The sequence below is a fragment of the Notechis scutatus genome, chromosome 5, assembly GCF_049901735.1.
Source record: "Notechis scutatus isolate UNSWTSFEM ecotype Mainland chromosome 5, rNotScu1.2, whole genome shotgun sequence".
Classification (NCBI taxonomy): Eukaryota; Metazoa; Chordata; class Lepidosauria; order Squamata; family Elapidae; genus Notechis; species Notechis scutatus.
The window spans coordinates 25,269,844-25,297,624 of NC_142013.1; the positions used below are offsets into that span (position 1 = coordinate 25,269,844).

The following is a 27,781-nucleotide window of genomic DNA, read 5'->3' on the forward strand; positions in this document are numbered from 1 at the left end:
GAATTGGTGATTTATGCATATATAATTTGTAATATTTGTAATATTTAATCAAAGCTGCACATATTTTAATTATATATTGGAGTCTGAAAACACACATTTACTCCTTAATAATATATCAAAATGTGATTTGTGTACTTTATACTCATCTGAATTACAATCTTACGCATATTCTAAGACAATCTCTATTGAACTGAATGAATGCAAGGATGGGATGAATCTCACTGTCTCACTGCCTTACTTTCTAGTAAGGATGGGTCAAGTCGCAGATCGTTGAGCTCTTTTGAATAGAGCGCTTTTGAATTTAGCGCTTACCGAGGAATGAGCTCTTTTCTGGCGTGCTGGTCAATGATGGGAGGAATCGGAAATCTCCGAGTAGTTTTCAATTGAGCGTTTACTGAGGAATGGAGCTCTTTTCTGGCTTTCTGGCAAGTCTCGGGCGTTAGGCTTTCCACCTCGCCGGCTGGACCTGCAGGGATTTGCGGGCTTGTCGCCTGGTACTGCCCGTGCCCGCCGGAGCTCCTCACGCTGCCGCTACTGCCGACACCATCTTAAAAGCTTAGATGTTGCCATATTGCTGCTATAGAATTTTTAGAAAGGATGAACAGATTCACCAAGTGTATGTCAGTGCTTCCACATCAAACTACAGTGGAACCTCTGGTCACGACCGTAATCTGTTCCAGGACTTCGGTCACAACCCGATTTGGTGGTGACCGGAAGCAAGACTGACTGCGCATGTGCGTACAAAAAAAAAATTAAGGTGCCGCATGGGAAATTGCCATGGCTGTTTTTGATCGCTACCCGTGGATGTGTTCACGACCACAATGAAACTTTTAGCGGATTTTTGGGTCGGCACCTGATTTGGTCATGGTCACAAGCTTTTGTGACCCGAGGTTCTACTGTATAGGGAAGTGTTGAATGAAGTACCATAGGATTTTATTCAGACTCTGTCTTGTAATTATAAATTATATGAATGAGAATTAGAAGATAGTATATCCCTGCAGCCTGCAGGGTTTTCCAGGCTAAGGCAGGTTTCATACCTTCAAATGTACTTTTCTGCAAAGTTTGAAACTACTCAAAATCTTATAAGATCAATACTGATGATTCTACAAAATATAAAAAATGCTTTCATGTATAGAGGCAGGTATAGTCTCATTCTATGCTAGACTATGGTTTCTTTTTATAACAATTTGGCTTATGTTTGTCTTACTTCCTATACTTTTGACCCATTAGTATAGTTCATTTTAAGTATTCATGGCTTTAAAAAGACCTAATTTAATTTACTAGCTTTTTCTATGGAAAGTTTGCATTCATTAGGTTTTGACAATTCTAGAACTGCCCTCAAACAACAATATGGGATGTAAATCTCCAAACGAATTTAAGCAAGATGTCACAGTCCATTATATCCCTCCAGCTTATTTATCATTCAGAATCATGATTTTGAAATTTATTAAGACCTTCACTTTAGCCAGGCTGGATTCATTACCTTTAGGTATAGATCACTAGCATAGTTGGAAGTTGGTATGACAATGGCATTAAATAATTTGTTCTTGGTTGTTGTGTTTATGGCAGACGTAGTCCATACTGAGCACATTTGACTCTGTCAATAGAAACTCATTATTGTACATACCACATACCACAAACATACTGTATACTATCCCTAAACGATAACGTCAACATCTTTAGAAATCTTTACAACAGTACTAGGTGCTGTGTAAAAACAGAAAATGGTAGTACTGACTTCTTTGCAATTATAACTCTTACAATACTCATTCTAATTCTGTTTATTGATGGTTTTGTACAGTCAATTATATAACTACATACATTTGAAAATACTGTATGTTACTTTAAAAATAAAATAACATGAATATGTTGGACATTAAAATATATGAAATCTTGCCATATCAGATTGATAACAGTGTTTCTTGGATTAGTGAATTAGAAATATTATAGTTTGTCCTTGTAGATAAAAATACATTGAATGCTAAAAATATCCCCATTTTATGTTGATGATAACAAATTTTAATATCGTTTAACATTTATAATTTGAACTTCATTTTTTTATATCTCTTGAATTTTTTCACTGTTAAATAATTGAGGGACTGCAGGATTAGAGGGTCCTGGGATTTTTGGACATTGCACTGTTATATACGGGAGAAGACAAAACTCTGCTTGTCATGCCTTTTTAATTTATCTTTTTAACTAAATTAATTTTTAGTCTTCCCCAGTTGTTACTTGCAATCTATTCTATACGCAAAAGTTTGTTAATTGTTATATAAAATCATATTATTACATGTTAATAGTTCCTGTTAGTTTCTTAATATCATCTGATCTCAGACATCTCAAGAGAGTTGCATCATCACCTATGGGATTTCAATCATTATTTGCTTAAACAAAAGCAGAAACCTAAACAGTTTTTAACAGTTCTTTCCTTTTCTTATTTCCATGCTTCTATTAATATAGTGGAATATTTTTACATTAAACACTTGCTTGACATATTCTGCAAAACACCAAAGAAATTTTCTTATTCAACATGCTGCCGCAAAAATAGCCTCAGTACAAACTGTGTAATGTTTAGCCACTATTCTGTAGTAATTTTGATAATTGATACCAACATTGCAAAAGCAGAAATTCCCCAAGGTAGAGGCAGCCTACAATACTATAAATACTAGTCCCACATTCACAGTGATTGGTATGTTTGAAGTTTAACATCCATTTGCTCAAAGTTTCCAGGACAAATGCAGTGTTTTTAGCTTGTAATTGTCCTCTGATAAATGAATTAGAAATGTGAAGATTCAGGAAAAAAAATAAACACTTTGACAGTTTGTGCTAAAAATGAAAATTTTTGAAGATACTTTAAAAAGCCCAAGGAACTGTGTTCTTTTAAAATACTGAGCAAGTAGAACAGGGTGCACATATGTTTCTGTCTTATATCAACCCCAAATATTTTCTAAATATTTAATAGATAAATAATAATAGGCAGACTGCATCAGAACATTGTAGTTTTTCTTATACTATTCTAATTAGTATATACTATACTAATATAAGAAAAAGTAGAGAAATTTGTCTCAGTCTGAGCAGTCTTTCAGTTTTCAGAAATAGAAGTCAATTGAAGTGTAACCCTTAAAACAGTGATAGCAAACCTATGACATGCATGTCACAGGTGACACATCATAATTTTTTATTGACACACCAGGCCTCTAGACCTGCTGAAAATTGTGAGAGAAGTCCTTGCTCTCATGCAGCCTTTGAGGCACTGAAGAATCACATGAACATTCTCGCACGATTTTATGAGGCTCCAGGATACCCATGAGAGCAAGGCTCTCTTGTGCAGCTTCCAGAAAGTCCAGTGATGAAAGTCCCAAGGAGAGGAGAATTCAGTGAAGAGGTGCAGAGATCACCCCCACTTACTTGCCTACTGGGAAGAGAATAGGGAAGGAAGGGAAGGAAGGAAGGAAGGGAGGGAGGAAGGGAGAGAGGGAGGGAGGAACAAGAGGAAAATATTCTGTTTACCCTTCACACTGCTTCCTGTACACTTTTCCTACCCTGTATTGTTCTTCTGGCATACCCTCTTTGACTTATGCATTACTTCTTGCATACCCCCACATGTCTGCCTGACTAATGCTGTCCCCTGCATACTTTTCCTGATTCATGTGGCATCTCTTGTGCACCCCCAGGCACCTTTTCTGTCTTATACCACCCTACATTGTCCTTGACTCATGCGGCAACTTTCATACCTTCTTGTAACCCCCACATATCCCAACCTACACTGCCTACACATACTCCCCTGGATATCATTCCTGACCCATGTGACATGTCTCATGTACATTCATATACCCTTTGCAATCGCCCCTGCTTTCTCCCCAATCAGTACAAACCACTTACCTATCTCCTGGCCTTGGACGTGCAACTTCCTGTATGCTGTCTTATTGACTTTTTCCTTGAAAAGCTTCTCACGACTAAATGATGAAGGTGGCGGGAATTGTAGGAAAGAAGACAGGAAAGATGGAAGGGGGAGGGAAGGAATATGAGGAAATAGTGAGAAAGGAAGAAAGAAAGAAAGAAAGAAAGAAAGAAAGAAAGAAAGAAAGAAAGAAAGAAAGAAAGAAAGAAAGAAAGAAAGAAAAAGGGAGGGAGGGAAGGAGGGAAAAAAGGACAGAAGGAGAGGAAGGAAGAGGGAGGAAGATTTCCAATGTTTTCCCATATGGAAACTCAGTGGTTTGGGATTCATTGTCTAATTTGGAAATAAACAATCGCCAGCCAAAACTTCCAAGAGAAAAAACAATGGTAATTTTATTCTTCACTTTGCAAAGCGGGTGGACCACGCACAGGTAGATACAGCGGACATACCCTAAATCATCAATACATTTGCCTTATATTTTGTAGTACTTTTACAAATTTACCTCCCACCTCTTTTTCATTGTCTTAGTAGACTAGACTAGAATAGAATAGAATAATAGAGTTGGAAAGGATCTTGGAGGTCTTCTAATCCAACCCCCTACTAGGCAGGAAACCTTACAACACTTCAGACAAATGGTTATCCAACATTTTTAAAAAAATCTCAGGTGTTGTAGCATTCACAACTCTGGAGGCAAATTGTTCCACTGATTAATTGTTCTAACTGTCAGGAAATTTCTCCTTAGTTCTAAGTTGATTGGTTTCCACCCATTGCTTCTGCCTTCAGATGCTTTGGAGAATAGCTTGACTCCCTCTTCTTTGTGGCAGCCCCTGAGATATTGGAGCACTGCTATCATGTTTCCCCTAGTCCTTTTTTCATTAAACTAGACATACCCAGTTCCTGCAACCGTTTTTCATATGTTTTAGCCTCTAGTCCCCTAATCATCTTTGTTGCTCTTCTCTGCACTCTTTCTAGAGTGTCAACATCTTTTTTACATAGTGGCAACCAAAACTGAATGCAGTATTCCAAGTGTGGCCTTACCAAGGCATTATAAAGGGGTATTACACTTCACATGATCTATCCCTCTGTTTATGCAGCCTAGAACTGTGTTGGCTTTTTTGGTAACTGCTGCACACTGCTGGCTCATATTTAAGTGGTTGTCCACTAGGATTCCGAGATCCCTCTCACAGTTACTACTATTACTACTATAGTAGAAATGATGTCACAACCTATCAAAAGTGTCTAAAATGAATACATTATCTCCTCCCCGATTACATTTCCCACTACTTTAATTCTATCTCCCCCTGCCCTTATTTACAAATTTCCTTTTATGGTCCTAGTTCCTAGAGTAACTAACATATCAGTAAATTCTGGTAAAACTTACCTGCACTGCACATGCGTGTGCCTCCCAGCTGATTTTCGGCCCATTTGAGACTGATTTTGCCTTCCCAGAAGCTCAAGGGAAGCCTCTGCAGCCTCGTGAAGCCAAAAAAATGGCCTTCCGGAAATACCGGAAGTGCACATTTTCAGCCTCCGGAGAGCCTCTGGAGTCCGGGGGAGGCTGTTTTCACTCTCCTAGAGGCTCAAGGGAAGCCTCTGCAGCCTCGGGAGGCCGAAAAATGGGCCTTCTGGAAATATTGGAAGTACCGAAATGTTTTCAGGCTCCAGAGGCTTCCCTCGAGCCTTCGGGAGGGCAAAAATGGCATCCCCTACACTCCAGAGGCCCTCCGGAGGCTGAAAACGGGCACTTCAGGTATTTTTAGAAGGCCTATATTTTGGCCTCCCAAGGCTGCAGAGGCTTCCCTCAGATCAGATCTTGACCTTCTGTAAGATTATTTTTCTCTTTTTTGAAGAATGCTGTCATAACTCTATCCCAGTTGTTTTTCCTCATATAATAGTTAATCAAATTTAGCTCTTCTGGTCTCTCTTTGTAGAACATTTTCTATTATCTCTGAAACTTTATGAGTTGCTTTGAATTCTTTTTAGTGTGGGGGTCAAAACTAAATATATTACTTGAAATGGGGGTCTCATCAAAGCAAAATAAAGGGGAATGCGTTTGTGAGTTTGAAATTATGGTTCTGTTGATATAGTCTTAATGACATTTACTATATTTGCAGTTACATCATTTTGTTAATTTGTACTTAGTTTTCAATCAAGTATTTATTCAATATATTTTTTATAAATAATATTGTATGCAGAGATTGTCCATCTATTTATTTGATTTTTCTGTTCATTTTATTTTTGTTTTTGAAACTGAGAACTTTTGTCTTACTCTGTTAAATTTCATGTTGTTACTTTGAGCCCATTTCTCTAACCTATCAAGATAGTTTTGATTTTATTTTTGTGTTCTGTTAAACATCCCATTTAATTTTGTCATTTGTATATATTTGATATACATTCCTTTGACTTTTTCATTGTGATTAAATGTACCTACTTCCACTTCTTCAAGTAAAACTTCTCTATTAATTAGTATTCAAGTTATAGATATCTGATCCTTGTTCATTTCTTCGCTCTTTGAAAGAGAGTTTTGATTTTATTTTTGTGTTCTGTTAAACAAATCATCTAATTTTATGTCATTTGTATATATTTGATATACATTTCTTTCACTTTTTCATTATGATTAAATGTTCCTACTTCCTCTTCAAGTAAAATTTTTCTCCTATTTGTTGGATAAAAAGGAAGGGAAGATGATTCTATTCATTTTTGGTCTTTATTTCTCTAACTGGCATGTTGGCTGCTTGGTAGATTAATCAAGAGGAATGTAATATTTTACCTGGTTCATATGACACATTAATGAATTTGGAGGTAGTGAATCCTTAAATCATCACTATCATCCTCATTTTAGCCATCGACTATCCACTGCAGGATGAAGGCCTCTTCTGCATGTTTCCAACCTATAAGATCTTTAGCTTTCTTTTGCCAATTGGGCCTGCAATTCTTGTTGATGTTGTCGATCCGTCTTGTTTTAGGTCTCTCTTGTGGATGCTTTTTATCTAGTGGGATCCATTCCATGATGGCCTTGGTCCACCTGCTATCAGTTTTTCTTGCTATGTGATTAGTCCATTTCCATTTTAATTCGTGTACTCTCTTGATAATACTGTATATTTTCGTTTGTTCTCTAATCCATGTGCAGGTCCTTCTATCTTGTCTTGTAATGCCAAGCATGTATCTTTACATCACTCGTAGCTTTTGTATCGATTGTGAGGTTAGTGTCATGTTTCACTGGCATATGTTAGAGCAAGTACCACATACTGATCGAAAACTTTTCTTTTCGGGGGAGGGAGGTTGTTCTTGAAAATACACTTAGCTTGCCAAATGACTGCCAACCTCATTTAATAGGCCATTCAATTTCCTTTATTGTATCATCTTCCATTGAGATCCATTGGCCAAGATATATGTATGTTTACTTCTTCAGATATATATTTTTTCTTTCTTTAGTAAATTTATTATTCTAGAATCCTTAAATATGATTAAGGAAGGGTATTGTAACTAGAGTTTGTGTTGATAGTTTGTAGTGGGTTATTTTTACTATAATCATAGTTCTATATTTATTTTGTTACTTATGGCCACCCATATTCAACTCGTAAGTCTAGGTGGATAACAACAAAGGAAAAAAACATAGTAAAATATCATATGAAAATAGATCACAAATACAAGTAAAAAAATTGTCTTTGGCTGAAAGATGATAGCAATAGCACTTAGACTTATATATTGCTTCACAGTGCTTTATAGCCCTCTCTAGGTGGCATATTCCCCCCAACAATCTGGATCCTCATTTAACTGACCTTGGAAGGATGGAAGGATGAGTCAACCTTGACTGGTGCAAATCGAACTGCTGGCAGTCGGCAGAATTTTCCTGACATTCTGCATTCTAATCACTGAGCCACCACACCTCCTATACTGTGTTATACTAATACAGTAACTGAGGTATTTCATAGTGTACAGTACCAAAATGTGCATATCAAATGAATAGATTAGTAGCTGGGAGTAGAGCATAACAGTTATAGCTGATGTCTTGTTTTCCTCAATAGAATAGAATAGAATAGAATAGAATAGAATAGAATAGAATAGAATAGAATTCTTTATTGGCCAAGTATGATTGGACACACAAGGAATTTGTCTTTGGTGCATATTTGGAAAGTATGTAAAATGGATCAGAATCATGTTAATTTGCATTTGTTAGTTGTCATGTTAAATATTTGAAAATTGGACAGAAGTCAGCCAAATATGAGGAGAAGCTGATAAAAGTAATTAACTCCAAAGAAGTTGAATAAATATGACAGAGAAAAAAACATCCAGAAAATTTCCCCAAGTGCATTGGTGAGACAGTTGGCAGCATCCCTGAATGCGGCTGACCCCTTTATTACCTTGATTCCTGCAGTGTGCAATAAAAATTCAGTACTAAATTGACTGAATGCATTTTCTGGTGATTGGAATTGTTGTTTTCAGATTATACCTAGCAATTAGGGAGAAAGAAAATGCTTACTTCCTGCAGCACTGATATTCTATTTTTCATAAGAAGAAAACTTATGGTAGAGTAGAAGTAGGAACAGATTAAAACATCAACAATAGTAATAATAAAAATTTAAAAACTTGTTGTTTACATTGATAATTTCAAATTTTTCATGAAGAAGTAATTCAGCTAGTTTTGTGGTGATCTATTGTTAGTGGTTAACAGTTGTATGAAGTTGCATCTGTATGCAATATGGAAGTTCCATATGGAACTTGAGAAAGGAAAACATTGTCCATGATTGGCTATAAATTCTCATAATACATTTGAATTTAATCTGAACTATAGTAATATGTGTGATATTCTATTATAGTCTAAGACTAAGTGCTATTGCTATTGCTATATCACGCCACAGGCAAATAGAAACAGAAGTCAAAGTCTGTGGCAAATCCAGATGTCAACTACTTTTAAATATATTGTGTAAACACTGCCACAGGATCTATAACATCAATCATAATTTCAAGGAAACGTATACTTGTTTCTTCTCTAGTGTTGTATATGCCATTAATTATTGGCAATGCCCATGACACTCTGCATTAGATAAACTTGGCAGTGTCTCTTAGAAGGATAAATCAATAAAAATTATACATCAAAAATAATATCCAAAACCAACAACATTTCAGTCATCTAGGATACTCTTAAAATGACATTGTTGAATAAAAGATAATAAGAAATACTGACTTCACTGTGAGAATGTTGAACTAGAATTCAGGTTTAACAATATTTTTTAGGAACAGAGACCTAGTTTTCTTATTACACTGATACTGAGAAAACAATGGTTATGCCTGGTTATTTTGTTAAATTATTCTGTTTCAGGTCTCCTTTCAATTTTTTCCCCAATGTACTGTCTTTCACAATTACAGTTTATATTTTGCAACTGATGAAAAACTGTGACCTGCCAAAGTTTTGCTTGTACTTTGTTGTTTTGCTCGAGTCTAATTGAGCTAATGAATACTTATGACCAAGTCCATTTGCAAATACTATTAAAGGTGCGTCTAAATGTCTTGTAAACTGAGGAATTTCAGTTAAGAGAGGAAAAGGCTCAACACATAAATAGCAAAGAAAGTAGAGCTAACTATTTATTTCCAACTTCCCCCAAAATACTGGTTTCTGTTCCATTTAGGAACTGATATTAATTTGGGGGATATAGTTTTTCATGGAGAGGAAAAGGTTTGGAATTAAAAGGTTTTAAATTAAAAAGACCAAGACTGGTGCTGAAGGTCAAATGTGAAACATAGAATGACATCAAATTTCCCACTGTGGTTTTTTTATTTACTATAATAGCAACTATATGTGAAATGAAATAACAGTTCAAACCTTAGGAATCTTATTGTTGCTGGTGTTTTATGATTTTGAGATGATTTAAAAAGATGCTATGTGAAAGATGCTTGAAAATTAGTACAACACTGATTCATTTAGCCCAAATTATTATATATATTATCTTGAAAGCTTGCTGTATGAATTTTATTAATATGTGTGCTGCACTGGAGACTATTATAAAATGCCCATAACACCATTATTTCGGTGACAGTATGGATGGATTCTGTGTGGTAACTTTTATTTGCACATAAACCAGTCTGGACAGTTAACTAATAAAACTGCTTCAGGATGTAAGTATGTATGTATGTATGTATGTATGTATGTATGTATGTATGTATGTATTAATTATTTAATAATAGAGGTAAGCCCTTGAAAACTATATCCTATGTCTCATTATTCTCAATGCCTTTTTTATAAATTAAAGAGTTGGACTACTGAACTTCAGTCTACATAGAGGCTTAGATAGAATCTGGAAATGAAAAAAAAAAATGTTATTTCTGTCATATATATATCATACTGTGAATGGGTTCCTGGCTATAACAATAAATATTAAAATCAAAACATGAAACATGAAGTATTGCAGATGACATGAATTTATCCTATCCCGTATGTTTTCTAAAAATAACTGTGTTGTTACTAGCTTCTATTGCATTCTCTATAGTTCTCTTAATGAAGGTCCTAATAATATATAAAGAGACTCTGAGTGAATAAATAATGTCAAAGTTTGGTGGCTGTTAATAAACAATCAGTTTTGATTTGGGCCTGATCTATCCCCATATAAATCTTACCAAATTCAGCTCCCACTATCACTATGAATTTCTTACCACATACCACTGTAGAGGTGGGCTCTACAGGCTTATCCTTCAACGTAAATTTCCAAAGACTTTTGTAAAAAAAAAAAAGTGATAGAAAAATGGAATTTTATTTAATTTTTCTAGCCTTTGCAAGTATAAAGCCTCGGTGGTGCAGTGGTTAGAGTGAGCACTGCAAGCTACTGCTGCAGCCAGTTGCCTGCAATTTGGCAGTTCAAATCTCACTAGGCTCAAGGTTGACTCAGCCTTCCATCCTTCCGAGGTGGGTAAAATGAGGACCCAAATTGTTGGGGGCAATATGCTGACTCTGTAAACCACTTAGAAAAGGATGTAAAGCATTATAAAGCGGTATATAAATTGAAGTGCTATTGCTATTGCTATTATGATTATATGCACACATAGTGATTTTAAAATATAATTTGATGTTATTCTATTAATTTACCATCACATATATCATATATTTTAATTAATATCAGACTATTTACAAATAAGTATCTAGGTTGCAACTCTAGAAAGACAGTGAATAAAGAAAATCTTAAAGGTAACCCCCTAAATATGCATTCATTTTTATAGATCACAAAGTAGTTTATGAACATAAAAAAAATTAAATGAGTTTGCCTGAATCTTGAAAAGATCTAGTAAATTAACATTTTCTTTTTTCTGTTTTAATTTTCAGTTGGTTGGTGGAGAATTTGATCTAGAGATGAACTTTATAATCCAAGATGCAGAAAGTATAACATGCATGTCAGAACTTTTAGAGCACTGTGATGTAACATGTCAAGCAGAAATTTGGAGTATGTTCACTGCCATCCTTCGTAAAAGTGTCCGGAATTTACAGACCAGTACAGAAGTTGGTTTAATTGAACAAGTGCTATTGAAGATGAGTACTGTGGATGATATGATTGCAGGTATAATTTATATAATAGATTATCATAATCTAGGCATTTTATTAACATTGTATATGAGCTGATTAATTATTAAAAGATATTATCTGAGAATAGTTTGGAATTAAAAAGAGTTCAGACTATTTTGTAATTAATGAAATTACAAAGTATTTTAAAGAAATATGAGTAGATTATGATTATTGCTGATACCACTTTCTCAGACTCCATTTTTAAATGTTTTTTTTAATCCTCTCAAAAATAAAATTTTGAAAGTTTGTATTCAGTTTATTTAGTATATTCAGAAAACATTTGTGAATTTGAACTGGGTGGTAAACAAAGTAAATCAAACTTTAAATTCTGCAGATGTTTAAGAAACAGTATCTTAATGTTTGTCAGGATTTCAGTAAGGATCTGATAATAATTCTTGAATTGAACCCAGGAAATGAACTCTGATATTCCTATGTTAGCCACTAATTTTCTCAGGGAACCTTTAGAGATGCCCTTCACAAACAAATTTATTTTATGTGTCATAAAGTTGTTTAAAATAATGAATGAAATTAAAAAAGGAGGATAAATCAATCTTGGTGTAAATCTCTCCATTTATCCGACTGTAAATCCTAAAAGAAGTTTTAGAGCATCTGTTGCATTTTTTTTCATTGCCTTGGGAGATATTTTCATAGTACCAGATGAGAAAGCTTCCTGGAAATTCTCATGCGAACATGAAGTAGTCATTATGTTGTTCTAGATTATTAATATGACCTATTATCACCCAATCTTACTTACTTTGACTTATGGGATAGCTGTAAGTATTGGGATTTGCCTATATAGAGTTAAATCAAAAATATGAATTAAATATGTGAGATTCTCAACTTCTGTAAATGAAGAATTGATACTGTGGTGTTTAGAATAAAATGTACTTGATGCCTGAGTCTGTACTCTGCATACTTATTCCAACGTTATCCCCAAAAGTTGCTAAATATTACATTGTGTAATTCTGAAGTATGAAGGCCAATAATGTACTGGACTTCTCTCCATTTTTTCAGTATCATTGCTATATGTAATGCAATAATAAAAATCCATCTTAGAAGCATAAAGTTTATTATTAAGCTTAAGGTTTGTAAAGAACAAGGATCCAAATGGATGACTGGCTTAAACAGTAAAAATTAATTTTAGCCAATTTTAACTTCCTTAATATGAGGAACATATATAACTGAGTAAATGTGATAATGCTGTTCAAAAGTGAAGACAAGATATATAACTAAGCCCCTTTTAATATGAAAAAGAAAATCCTATGCCATTTTCTGTTCCAACTCTCTAATAATTTTATCATTCAAAGTTATATACAAGGACAAGGTGTATATTTAGATTGTTATTACTAATAAAGCAGTAAACTTTATAGTTCCATGGTCTGAAATTAAAGTATTTCCCTCACATGTTTTAAATATACAGAATGAGATACCAGGAAATAATCCAGTTGTGATTTTTTTTCAGTGGAGAAGAAATAAATTGTTAAGAAGTCAGATAATGCTCAATATTCACTCAGTTAAATTAAGAAATAACTCCTGGAAAATGTTATGAATTTAAGAATATTATTTGGAGGATGGAGTATTAAGTTTTCAAAAAGTATCCAATGATTGATTAAAATTTCCAACTATTATGTCTTCAACTTTCTTTATATACACCTATTAAAACAATTGTATGTTTGTTTTGGAGAATATCTGGTAGTCTATAAATTTTTTTGCAGTACCAGACATTGATCATCAGTCTGGAGATCTTCAGCTTAGAAAATTTATCAGAGGTAGTTCTTGATTTATGATCAGAATTTCCTTTGCTAAACAAGGCCATTGTTAAGTGAGTCAACTCAATTTTGCAACCTTTTTTTGTTATGGCTAAGCAAATCACTGCAGTGATGTTAAGTGAACCATGCAGTTGTTAAGCAAATGCAGACTCCCCAAGTGACTTTGTTTGCTGGGAAGCTTGCAAATGGCAATCACACAACCCCAGGATGCTGCAGCCTTCATAAATACATGCTAATGGCCAAGTGCCTCATGACCATGGGTATGCTGCTGCAGTCATAAGTGTGATGACTAGTCATAAGGCACTTTTTGAGTTGCTAAATGGATGGTTGTAAATTAAGGATTAGCTATAATTAAAGTTGCAATGTATCTTGCAAATTTACAGTTACTATTTGCATAAAATAGTAGGCCGTGATGTCACAATTGTGAGCTGATTGCCAAAGTTTTGGATTGTGATCATATGATCATAGGGATGGTGTGACAGCGAGCAACTATGAGGATTGGTTATATTACTACTTATTTAGCACAGTTGTAACTTTGTATGGTCACTGAACTAGCCATCATAAATGAATGTATAATTGCAAAAGATAAGATTAAAAAAACAATATTCTTACTTCAAGTTAAGGTTAATGGTTGGTAAAAGCTTCTGTATAATTACAAAATAATCTCTGATCATTTCAGAAACCTGTTGAAATAATAAAGATTCTTCTCTGGATCAATATTTCTTGCATTATTGCAAAACTTTCTAAAATGTTCAGTTTGTTATGAAAAAAGGGAAAACTCACGATATGAACTTTTTATCCATCCATTCAATTGCACAAGTGGTTTCGGCTTTTGTCATGGCAGATCTAAGAAATCTGTACTTATTATTATTCGTCTGAATTTTGCAAGACAGTCTTTAATTGCTGGGAAACAGCATTCAGAACTAATATTTTTAATAGTCAATCCAGTTTGTACTTTGAAATATTTATATAAAAAAATTAAGGAAGCAATGGAGTATTTTTTTTTTCTTTGAAGATCTTCTCGTTGATATGTTGGGGGTTCTTGCCAGCTACAGCATTACTGTTAAGGAATTGAAGCTTTTGTTCAGCATGCTTCGTGGTGAAAATGGAATCTGGGTAAGCTATGGCTAATGCTAATATAGTTATCACTTGTTTAATTAAGGTGTAACATTAAGTGTAATTAAGCATTTAGTAATTTTTTAATTTTAAGTCAGCTTCTGATGACTTCTTTAAAAAATTTCTAGTCTATTTGGAAAACTACATATATAAACTAATATACAGTATCTCATTGTAAAGTGAATAAAATGAACATTAACTATAAATATAGATACTAGTAGCATAGTGGTTATAATATTGATTTATTTATTTGGCGAATGGCAAATACATGGACTTAGAGTAGTTCAAATGTTAATGTCCAGTCCACCCAGTTATTTAAGGGCAGGGTGGTCTATGTTTAAAAAATCAAACATTGAGCCGGTGTAAGCTCTTGATGGACATTAGGATACAATGTGATGGATATTTTGTTGAGGAGCACCACGTCACACTGAAGGGTAGAAACAAGACCCCACTTAAACAATGATTCCTGACAGACACCATGTTGGGTACGGATCCTGTTTAGATTTGACCAATGCTGGCGAGAAAGGTCAAAACCTGGCACCTTTTGTGTAGGGTGATTTATGTAACTGCCTGTATCTGGAAGTTCAGCAGCCCATTTGGCTATCCACTGTGAGTTGATGTCAAAGTTGTTGGACAGCTGTTGAGCGGGTACGAGCAGGTTTCCTGGATTTAAGCCTGCCAATTGATAGCTGAGGAAGATCAGCATGCACACGAAGAAGTGAGTTTCTCATAATTTTGTTGTATTCCTTCACTAAGGCCTCCTGTCTTTATAGGGCTGGTGGTGCTATGTGACTCAAGACGGGGAGCCAGCAAGTAGGAGTAGATTTTATGCAACCGCTTATGATCCTCATTTTATCATTTAGTTTAGCATCGATCTTGCTAGGGTGGCAGCTATTAAGCCAAATGGTGCAGTATTCAGCTGTGCAATAGACCTACCCTAGTATTGAATGTAATGTTGAAATACAACTGGTGAGACCAGATTCATACAGTATATATGAGGGAATTCATTGGTAATTTTAAGCCTATAACTTTCTTCTGAGGGAAATTTGAGGAGAGGTTCTGTGTGTGTTCTTTCATTCTTGAAGGTGAAGTGGGATACAAATCAAATAAATATAGTAAAATAATTGTACAATTTTGTTTTTGATAGCCTAGACATGCAGTCAAGCTGTTATCAGTCCTTAATCAGATGCCACAGAGGCATGGTCCTGATACTTTTTTCAACTTTCCAGGATGCAGTGCTGCAGTAAGTTTTAAGTAATAATTTATTGATCATAGTAAAACTTAAATCTTCTTCTAATGTATAAATATGCTTCTAGAAGCCACCTAAAATACATGTTTAATTGTTTTACTTATATAGAATTAGTTTGAATACTTTTGGAGCTTTGATATCTGAGAAAGATATTCGAAATGATTTTTCTTGGTAAAACAGTTACTAAGTGTATATTTCATCCCTCAGAATGATATTTCATATCATCCCTCAGAAACTGTGCATTATCCATGCTAAAGAAAGAAATGAAAACCCCAAGCCCAGACAGATTTATTTTCATCTATTTTCCAAATTCTAGTATCTTTGTATGAATTATGCTGGGATGACTTGGATCAATGCACTGAGATTACAAATTACTATTTAACTATTTGGTATTTTTGCAAAACATTTTTAGTTTTATAAGATAATAATTAACTTTTTCTCATTTTTTCCCATAGGCAATTGCATTGCCTCCAATTGCCAAGTGGCCTTATCAAAATGGGTTTACGCTTAACACTTGGTTTCGCATGGATCCATTAAATAATATTAATGTAGATAAAGATAAACCATATCTTTATTGGTAAGTATCATTGTGACATTTTAGTGTTTAATTAAATTAATTGCTTGCTAATTTTTTTTAGCAGAGAAAACAGGACTTTTCAGATATTGTTAGAACCAGATGGAAATAACCAAAGAAAAGAGAAAATCTTTATACTATAGTCTTCTGTATGTTTCCTCAGTATCTCCCAGTCCAACTTGTCTCACAGGTTGTTCTATTAAGAAGAATTGTAGGAAAGAATATTGTGTGTTGATGGAGGAAAGCTTAACATAAACCAAACTATTAAATAAGTAACCTTTTTCCAATGTAACATAGAGGATTCTTATATAATGCAGTGATAAATGGATGCTGTATGCTTTCCTAATAATCAGTGATATTAAACATAGCAAGAATTACATTTAAGTAAACATAAGATTGTGACTTTGAATAAATATAGTTTGTATTTGATCATTTCTTTCCATATTCAACATTATAAACTATTGGGCTTAGAAATGAATCACATAGGACTAGGTGTTAAATTTGAGTCAATATTATAATAAAAATGTGACAAGTAGACACATTCTACACTTCAGCTTCACTTATAGTTTCCAAATGTCTGATTGTAATAAATAATGAGTTGCACTGGTTTTCTTTTATTATGTAAACATCTTTGGCTTTTGGCTTTAGAAATGGGACAGTAGGAAAAAGATATAGTCATACATTTTACTATGTATTGCTTTCTAGAAAAAAATTACAGTATGTTCAATATGTTAAGAGACAGTGTTCAGAGTATTTGCAGCATAAATTCAGCGCCAGAAAAGTAAACACAGATGGCTGAGGCTTCATTTAACTTTTTTATAAATATATGAAATAAATTTTACAATACCAGTTGTAGATTTTTCCAACATGGAGCAACTCAAACAAGCAGACATGTTACAGGTTCAGAACAGAGCTCTAGTTTTCAGCAAATTAGCAAGCAAGCAAGTTAGTTTCTCTTTCAATAGACAGACTCAGAGCTTAACATAGCTTCAGAGTTGCAGAGCTTAATATCAAGCCACGCCTAGGCTACTTCTAGTTTCAGTTTCCAAACAGTCCTCATTGGCTAACTTAGTTGCTATGCCTATTACATTGGCTGACCTTGTTACCATGCGCTATTCCAGTTCATGAATATACTCTGACAGATAGTTTGTTGTGTGGATGCATCTGCTGGAACAAGGAGTTTAACGATGACAAAAATATAGGGAATAAGGAAAGGTGACAGTGACAAAAGGAACATTCTGATATCATGAAGACAGCTACATGCTTTGTTACATCTTTTGCAATATCAGACATGTACCCCAAAGTGATGGAACACGGTCATGATTCCATTATTCTGCTTTAGTCAGATGTATTGCATTAGGACTACAATATCTGGATTGCAAAAATGCAGACAACCCTTAAGTAGAAGCAAATAATTAGAATTTTCTAGATCTCTTTGTTTCTATCTGGTGCATGGATTTTATAGCCCAGATATGGTAGCCTGCATTGCATGACTGGCACTGTGTCCTTAAATAGATTAGACTTGTGTAAAGACAATGTCCTTTATAGTTTTCACATACCCTGTGGATATGCCACACCAAACTGGGTCAGCTTTGTATGAATTCATTAGGGATTGCTTTCATTGATACTCATTTCTATCACAGACTTTCTCTCCACCAACTTGATAGGCCAAAAGAAAGCAATGATGCTTCATCTTTCTCCTAATTAAAAAAAATGTATGGGAAAGACTGGGCAAGACTGGGCACATCAAAAAATAACAATTTTTTAAAGAATATAATTGAGGTGTTTTTTTTACTGCCTAGAAGTCTATAAGTAATTAATTTCTGACATCTGGAAAATTCTCATTATGTATAACTCGAAAAATGCAGGACTTCTCTTTTACCTTGGAAGTATACAATAAACAGTCCCCATCAAAGTATTCTTTTGTCGTTTAACTTTGAGATATATTCAGCTGACTAAAGGTAGAGAGATCATTCCACAGGTCAGCTATGTATAATTGTTAATTCAATGGTAATTTTGGGGTTATAAAACAAATTGTCTGTAACAGTCTTTATGGAACAATGTTATATAATGTTAATGTCTACTGTTGTTAGTCTTGCTTTTATGTGTCAAGAAATCTTTTACGTACCGAGAGACAGTCTCTCTCTCTTGTCTCCCATGATCATTCCCACATACTATTACAACTGTTAAGGACATTATAGATAATTAATGTAATAATTGCTCTAACAAATCATTATTTCTGAAAGGAGTTATGCTTTATGATACGGAGGGTGATATTCACTATTTTTATATTATATTTGTTAAGAATTTAATTCTAGGGAATCTATGAAAATAGGGGGGCTCAAAGTTCACATTCAGTGGTATGAAATATATATATATTGACTTTTAGTCTTACATAATCTAGAATACATTTATAATGCTACTGTGAATACAGTTTTTTCACTTTTCTTTAATGAGATATTTATAACCGTGATTTTGAATGCTGGTAGACATTTTGCAAGCTTTTTCCCACTTTCCTCATTATACCTCAATATCTGATAACATCCCTGCAACACAGATACTATCTTTAGTTGCCATTATGCATAGATTTGGTAAAACTTATAATGACTCAACATATTCTGCTGATTCTATTTTTGCAGGAATAAAAGCAATTTGTTTTACTAAGAAGGTTTTTTTTTTGTATTTGTTATTGTCCTTAAGCCTACAATATTGACACTCTGAATTTACAGTTTTAGATCAATTACAGGTAGTCCTTCTTAATGACCACAATTGGGACTAGCAACTCCATCGCAAAGTGACACGATGTTAAGCAAAATATCATATACCACGACACATTAATTCATTTCTGCCATGGTTGTTAAGTGAGTCACCTGTCATTGTTAAGCAAATCATGATATGACCTCTTACTGCTGGCTTCTCCATTCACTCTCCTTGGTAGTCAGGTGTTAAGCATGCAACTGGTGATTATGGGGCACTAAAGCAGCTGTAAATACCTGCCAGTTGCAAAACAGCAAAATCTTGATCATGTAATAATGGGGACACTGCAACAGTTGTAAAGTCTATTGTAACAGTCTGCATGGTCAAGTTTAAATTGCATTTTTTTTTTTAAAAAAAGCTTTTCAAATATGTAACATATTTTGTTTTCTATTTATTTTTCTTTTATCTTTGTATACTAACAGAAACAAAATTTAAAAATCATAGTGAAGGTAACATTTATTTGCAGCATTTGAAATACTGCAAAACGTATGTAGTGATTTAAGAAAAGATGCAATAATTTTTTTTCTCTCTTGGGAATAATATGAATATTAAAAAAACAGTTTGATTCTATTAATTTAATAATGCATAATGATGCATAACATAACAAAAATTATTTTCTTGGAAAGTTTCATTTCAAAATATATTTTTTAAATTTTCAGTTTTCGCACCAGCAAAGGGGTTGGCTATTCTGCACATTTTGTTGGTAACTGTTTAATAGTCACATCATTGAAGTCAAAAGGCAAAGGTTTTCAACATTGTGTGAAGTATGATTTTCAGCCTCGCAAGGTAAGCACAAAATGCTTATATTAGTAATTGTAAGAATTTTCAGAGAATATCAACTTATTTTATAATTATGATTAAAGTTATAGTGGTGAGGCAGGCCAAATTATATATAAAATTCACTCTTCAATATCTTCATTGCCAATTCTAAGGATGGATATTCTACCTGTTGCCATTAATTAAATACATTAAATAATTAATATTATCTCTTAATATTTAATTTTAGTCCTATTTTTTCACTGTGTTCCTTAATTTTTATTATTAAAGATTGCAAATTTTTTACATTTTCAGTTATCAGTGTAATTGTTAAAAGTGGTTAAACCGTGATGCTTCATATATTTTGCCTTTCTTTTTAGTGGTACATGATCAGCATTGTGCACATCTACAATCGCTGGAGAAATAGTGAAATTCGTTGTTACGTTAATGGGCAGCTAGTATCCTATGGGGACATGGCTTGGCATGTGAATACAAATGATGTATGTGTTCAAAAGATTCTTATGTTTATAAATATATACAGAAAATGTATTTATTTATTTTCTGCTTATTTAAACTTTTGATTTATAAGGCCATCCCAATTCAAAGCTGACTCTGGGAGGCATTACAAAAATGTATCTAGAAAGCCTAACAAATAAAATAAAAAAACAAAATAAAAAGGACTTTGCATATCAGAGAAAAGATAGACTATGGCCCAAACAAACCAATATCCATCAAATAGATACACCAGCAACCTATCCAAGAGCCAAGTTTTTAAATATTCATAAATATATATCCTTTTTAGAAACTGCAGACAAAGAAATACAGGAGATTGATTGTCCCAGGAACTCTTTTTAAAAAAATAATAATAATACAGCTGGGAACAGATTGGTTAGTGGTCTATCTCTTTTCTATGTTAAATTACACATAATTATTGGAGCCCTGTGATATTTTATTATTTTTTAAACTATCTTAGAGGATTCCTATTTTTTAAAAGCAACAGCACTTGGAAAGGAATATCTTCTTGGGTACCATTTTCCCAGTCCATGCTATTGTTTAAAAACATAGTTTCATTTTGCTCACAAATTGCTCCTATATAACTTGGAGAAAAGGGCTTTGACTGCTTAAAGAAAATAAATCACTGGAAAGATTGAGTCATAAATCTCACAAATAATATCTATAAATATATGTATTGACAGTAGGGGATCAGACTCAAAGTGAAATGTACATCTTTTTGCTAGTTCCCTGAAGTGTTTATTCACAGACTTCTTGGTTTTTAATAATGTCAAACAATAAGAGGTCGTAGCTTTATAGCAGTTTCAGATTGGATGATGTGCAAGTAGTATATTGCAAAAACTTTCATCTTCTAATATGCCAACAGATTGATCATTTTAATAATGTTAACGAAGAATTTTCTAATATTTTGCCTTCATCTGTGTCACTTTCTTTTTGAATATAGTCTATGGATGTGGATGGTTGTATTTCTCCTTAATGTTACATATTCATATTGTCATTACCCACAAATTTTAACGAATGTGGATTTAAAATAGCTTGCATCTTTTTCTATGCTTTTCTATGTATTTTATTATCTAATTCACTTGTTCTTCTTTTATACAGAGCTATGACAAATGTTTTTTGGGATCATCTGAAACTGCTGATGCAAATAGGGTTTTCTGTGGTCAACTTGGAGCAGTGTATGTATTCACTGAAGCTCTTAATCCAGCACAGATTTTTGCTGTACATCAGTTAGGACCTGGATACAAGGTAATATTTTATTATAATTCTAGTTTAGGGAAAAAAACTTGCTGCATTAAATTATAATGAACTCTCTTGATGGTGTTGTTTTGACTCTTTTTATATAGACTTTAAATTATAATTCTTACTTTATAGAATATGCTTTTAAATATACTGTGTGCATGTATGTGTCTATTTATATAAATCCATTATACTAAAGCAATTCTAACAAATAGCCATAATAAAGGAAATGAATTGAATATTGATTTTTTAAAAGGTTGCATTGTATTAGACTCTATGATATATTCATTCCCCCCAAAAAATTGTAAATACTTTTAAAAGAAATATTGTTGTAAGATTCACTCTTACATATTGAAATAAACTCTTATCTACTAACTCTAATATAATCTGTTATGCGATTCTCATGGCAGTATTTACAAATGCTTTATTTGGTGTGGCATTGGTTGGAATGCCTTCTCGTTGCCAACAATTAACTTATTTGCATCTGTGAGAGTAACTCTATGTTCTTCTTGGCCTTTCTCTGCTTACAAAAATGCATCAAATTCATATAATAGTTTTCAATTTCTTGGAGATTCTTGTAATATATACTATTAAAATAGTGGGAACTTATAGTATACTAGATTTTCAGTTACATAATTTGTGTTAATATAAGAAATTTAAGTACCTATCATATTTTTCACTCCATAAGACACACCCCCTTTCCCCAAATTGGGTGGAAATCTCTTTGCATAGGTGCTGGTCCTTTGGTAAATAGCAGGTGGGCCATGGCAGCTGGGTCCTTTTACAGTGCTGAACCCACCCTCTTCTGTCTTTGTCTTTGCCTATTCTGTCTCTTTTCCGCAGTGCAGGAGTCAATAGGCAGGCCTTGCAGGCTCCGCCTGACATTTTTTCCCTTGTTTTCCTCCTCTAAACCTAGGTGCTTCTTATGGTCAGGTGCATCTTAGGGAGCAAAAAATATGGTATATTCCTTCATAGTGCATATTATAAATCAGCTAGCTTTTTTGAAACTGTTATCTCAATAAATAAAATATCTTTTTAAAATTTTGTTATTCTTTAGTAAGAATGTTTTAGGTCTTTGCAAAGGGCAAAGAATATGCTTGATTTTATTAATATGTAATGAAGTGGCCATATCTTGATTATTTATTATGGCATTATTGTTTGTCCTTCCATGTTATATAAGAAGTGATTGGCTGCTTTAACATTCTTCCTTTCTTCTGCAGAGTACTTTCAAATTTAAATCTGAAAGTGATATTCACCTTGCTGAACACCATAAGCAAGTTCTGTATGATGGGAAACTTGCAAGTAGTATTGCTTTCACCTACAATGCTAAGGCTACAGATGCTCAACTATGCCTTGAATCTTCACCAAAGGAAAACCCTTCAATTTTTGTACATTCTCCCCATGCGCTTATGCTTCAGGTTTGTATAACAATAGATTTATTATTTACAATTTTTCATTGTTCTATGAATGCCACATAAATCTGTATTTGAAAGCTACTAAAATTTAAATGTACCTTGAACAATCATTTTTACAAATTGTTGATGTATGCAGCCCATACAAATTGTTTCCTCTGTTGATGAATTTTCTGTTAAGATTATTATCTTTAGTCTGTAATTTATTTATTATAAACAGTGAATTCATGTTCTTGGTTTTAGTAATGGTAATTTCCTGTATTACTGATGAAATGGCAGCCTTAATTATTTATTACAACTGAAATCAGTTTCAGTTTCTGTTAACTGTTAGAATAGAAACAATCCAGTCTTAATTAACTTGAAGAAATGAATCTAAAGAAGATAAACTTCAGGTGGATTATATTCCCACTGAGTAGCACATATTTGACCTTGAATGAGCCCAATGCTTCTTCTTTTTTTAAATGCAGGATGTGAAAGCGATTGTGACACATTCTATCCACAGTGCAATTCATTCAATAGGAGGAATCCAAGTTCTTTTTCCTCTTTTTGCTCAATTAGACAATAGACAACTTCATGACAGTCAAGTGGAAACAACTGTCTGGTAGGTATTTGTCAGGAAAACTTATTATTGGAAATTCTCATACTTTTGTATAATATGTGATAAATGTATTGAGTGGTTTTCCCCCCTCGCATACCATGTTTTGTCATTTTTTTCATGATATATGAGAGAAAATATAAATGGTAGTATAAATGGTATATGATGGATATTTTAATAAAAATAACTTAAATTTAAAAAAAATCACTTGTTTCATATTTGGATTACAAAATTTTTGCTCATAACCACATTTCACAATAGTTTGACGAACCATGGTTTATTCACCCACACAGTATATGGGTTATAATAAAATTAAGGTGTGATGTATGATCATTATATTATAATGCTGACTACACACTAAATCTAAATCTAAATCTAAATCATATTAGACTTTACATAATGTGAGAACCCACTCTGTATCTTTCAGTAAAGTTGTTTTCTTTCAGTGCTATCAAAACTGAAAAATGAAGTGTTTCTCATGGAATTAAAAGTAAAGGAATTAATATTAGACATTTCGAAACCTATTCCCTATAAATGTCAGTGTTTGTTAAAAATAGATTCTGCATCAGGTGACAATATTGGCTAACCTATTAAGGGCTCAAAATCTTAGCAAGATTGAACTTCATTAGTCCTTAAGTCAGGGGTGCCAAACTGGCAGTCCATGGGCCGGATGCTTCACGCACAGGCCATACCCACCCTGGCTCTGCAAAGGCAAAAAATGTCGCGATACATCATACGATGCATTTGAGTTTGGCACCCTTGCTTAAGTAGTAGAGCATTCATAAAATAGTAGACCGCTTAGGCTATAATATAAATTAAAGAATGAAATGGCAACTCACTTCCATATCGTTGCCAGATAAATTGCGAAGTCACTGGAAATTAAGCTTGAGTCAAATTAGATTTTACTTTTTTGCTGCTACCGTAAATGGTTACAAAGTGAAATGTGAATAGTTCATAGAAATTTAACTACCCTGTTTCTCCAACAATACAGCCTCCCCCAATAGGGGAGTCCCAGCATGTTTTATAGGCATGAAATGAAATTAAGCCCCTCCCCACAAATTAAGGCCTATATTAAAACATGCGAAATGGGGTGGAATAGTGGGGGAGCTTGCCATTAGGAAGTACTTTTGTTGCATACCCGGATATGGTGCTGCCTGCATTGACCCCGATACGAAGTGCCCCACCAACACCGAGGTCAACATCCAAGCCGTCGCTGCCCGCCCGCCCAAAGATGCAAGGGGGGAATTAAGTCACCCCGAAAAGACAGCCTAGCCATTTTTTCGGGGCTCAAAAAAAAATAAGACCCGGCCTTATTATATGAGAAACACGGTACATTATTTAATATTTATGAATAAATGCCCATTTTTTTAAAGCGCTTACATTGCACATTTTTATTTTGATATTTTTCTTAGTAAACTAAATTAACTGCTATTATGTGAATTGCTTGAGTAAACATTTATGATATGCTGAAGCAATGTTTGGGAAGTTTGCTCTTCATAGCTTTAAATGACAATTAACATAAAAATTCAAAAGCCAGCAAATGAAAACTGGTATTAGTAGAATGAAATCATTGTAATTAATAGCATCTAATTATATTACTTGAACTAAATAAATATTTTATATTGGAATGAGACACTCTAAGTTCAATAAATAACTCCTGATTGCTATTGAAATTTACTTTTTAGTAGTCCTCATTAGATGTACAATAAGATGTTAGGAATACATATTTCAAAATGTTTGGGAAGAATATCACACTGTTCATGAAATAAAGAGTGCTATTAATTAAAGCACCCCATCTTTTTTCAGACTTCTATGCAGAGATCCATAAAAAGTGGTGTGCTTTAATGAAAGATTGTATATAAAGTCCAAAACATATCTTCACAATTATTTTTCAAGTATGCATTTCCTAGGAAAAGTGAACATACATAGTTAGTTGGGCTCTTATAAAATAGAAAATTTCTAGAGTAGATCAAGTTATCACCTGAGCATTCATTCTACATTTGTACCTAAAGTTCTACGTTCGAAATCATGAAAATACCTCTTAATAACAAATGTTGAAGGATGTGCCTGTTTATTTATTTAAAGGATTTAGACAGCTGCCCATCTTGAACTATATTCTGGGAAGCTCAAAATCCCAAAATAAAACCATTACCTATCTACAGTAAAAATAAAAAACAAAAAGACCTGGCATTACAGTTAAATTTTCCCTGCAAACAAGAAGTCTCCCCATATCAGTCTCATCCTCATGAGTGAAAATTCAGGTCTTAAATGCTCATGGATTGTCTTATGGACAATCTATATACCTCAGGAATGAACCCAGGCATGATGTAATCAGAGACAACAATGTACTCAATCTAAATGTTTCAGCAAGTTTGTGACAGAGATATTTCTTTACAATCTGGTTGCCAGGCAGTATACTTCCATATCCATTTTGGCTTTGATTGTAAGAAAAGATAGTCGTTACAGTGGAATATTGAACTGTCAGGAATTTTTATTTGCTTTTTAAAAATGGGAATGTTGACCAGTCACAATTCTTTTACAGGGAATGAGCATTGCTGCTATAGTTGGGCTCTTGCTATGTGATATATGTACATGACTTGTTATTTGGGCAGATATGTGCTAGAGAGATTGTAAAGTGCATCACACACATGGTGCAGCACACATACACTCACTCACTCATACACACATGGAAGAAGATTTGTGGGGAAATTGATTTCAAGAGGGAGAAAAGAATGTCCCAGAAACACAATAGCATTGAAAAGTCTCTGGTTTGGGTTGCTTTACTTTGTATTTCAAATTAGCTTTTTTGATCACTCAGACAGAGTGGACATGAACGGCTATTTGGTATAGATACATTGACCTTTTGTTTCTCTGGCAGGAGACTTTACACTTTTAAAGATGATTCCATGTAGAAGTTGCTGAGGTTTTGGAATTTCAATCTTGTCTTTCTTACATTATTATTTCTCAAATTATTATTAATAATTTTTAGTATTCTTATATATTGTATTTTATATACTATTCTTCTTATTTTTCCTGTTAACTATTTTGTTACTGATATAGTATGTAGATGACAGGCTAACAATTTGTAAACAGATTTAGTAGTTGAGTAGTTTAAAATTCTTTTGGCCTGCTTTGTAAGGGATGGGAATTAATATCGTCATGTTATATTAATCAACATCCAACTAGGAAGGATGTTAGTCTTTCTTTAAGACACTTTTTCTTTTTTTAAGACACCTTTTCTTGTGTTTTTTTCTTTTCTTTTTTAATACTTTGATGTTTTGAATTTAACTTTCCTTGAATAAACTAAATATTTATAAAAATAATTATTTCTCAAGAATGGATTACTATGATACTATGTACAGTATATGAATATTCATTTGAATGGATGATGGAAACTTCAGATAGCATACATTGTCAGGTTATAGATTGGATTTGAATATTTGAATACTATTTCCTTTTCATTTATGAACATGTTCATATTTTAAAGAGCTTAGAACTATTTCACTGAAATTAACTGGATATCTCAAGTAATCTGTGTAATAGGAAATTTATTGTTGCAGAAGTCTGAAATAGTTTGTCAGATCAGATTTTGTCTAATGTTTTCTAGTACTCCCTGTAATTTGAAGATGTCACTGAAATATATTTATGTTTGGCTGGAAAGCACTGGGATCGAAAATATATATTGAAGCAAATAAGATTTTTCCAAGTTGCTTTCTAATGCCAAAAACAAAACAAAACAAAGCAAAAACATTTTATGTTTGAATCTATAATTTGAATTTTTAATTTTACAAAATAAAATCAAATATTTCCTATATCCATCTGTTTATCGATCTCTCTATCCTTTTATCCACCCATCCATTTACACATTCTGTATCAATAGAGTGAGCATTATATCAAAGTACATGGGAAGAGTTTTAATGGAATCATGACTGAATTAAGGTTGTTGGACTAAATGAAATTCTGTTTCTATGGCTGAAGCGTTTGAGAATTTAAGAGATATGTCACTGCTACATTGCTAATATCCAGCTCTATTTCCCGTGCCATTGCTATGAAGGAAAGTGTTGCAATTCTTGCACAATTATCTGGATTATAAAATACTAGGTATTGTCTAAGATTCTAAAAGCAATTTCTGACATGATAAAGGTGCTTTGAGTTATGTTTGGGAGACTGTTGTTTATTCATTTTCACATGGTTTATAATAATAAGATTGATTCAACATTATTACTGAAGGTAATAGCCTTGGCAGAAGAAAGTAGATATATTTTTCAGCTTAAGTTAGTTCAGCAACTGTAAGCATTCTTGGGTAGGTATATCTCAGCTTTCATGAACCATGCTCTGGTAACCTCCTGAT

At 33.5% G+C, this 27,781-nt stretch overlaps 1 protein-coding gene across 8 annotated transcripts in view; it reads left to right on the plus strand.

The window, feature by feature from the left end:
* The window catches only part of NBEA (neurobeachin), a 355,903-nt gene that overhangs the window by 9,793 nt on the left and 318,329 nt on the right, over nucleotides 1-27,781 (plus strand). For all 8 annotated transcript variants that reach the window (XM_087966360.1, XM_087966362.1, XM_087966361.1 and 5 more), the window contains exons 2-10: nucleotides 11,214-11,445; nucleotides 14,235-14,335; nucleotides 15,483-15,578; nucleotides 16,040-16,161; nucleotides 19,575-19,701; nucleotides 20,052-20,171; nucleotides 21,286-21,432; nucleotides 22,644-22,841; nucleotides 23,303-23,436. In XM_087966360.1, coding sequence (XP_087822486.1) covers nucleotides 11,214-11,445; nucleotides 14,235-14,335; nucleotides 15,483-15,578; nucleotides 16,040-16,161; nucleotides 19,575-19,701; nucleotides 20,052-20,171; nucleotides 21,286-21,432; nucleotides 22,644-22,841; nucleotides 23,303-23,436 — 1,277 coding nt within the window. The remainder of the gene's footprint in view (nucleotides 1-11,213; nucleotides 11,446-14,234; nucleotides 14,336-15,482; nucleotides 15,579-16,039; nucleotides 16,162-19,574; nucleotides 19,702-20,051; nucleotides 20,172-21,285; nucleotides 21,433-22,643; nucleotides 22,842-23,302; nucleotides 23,437-27,781) is intronic.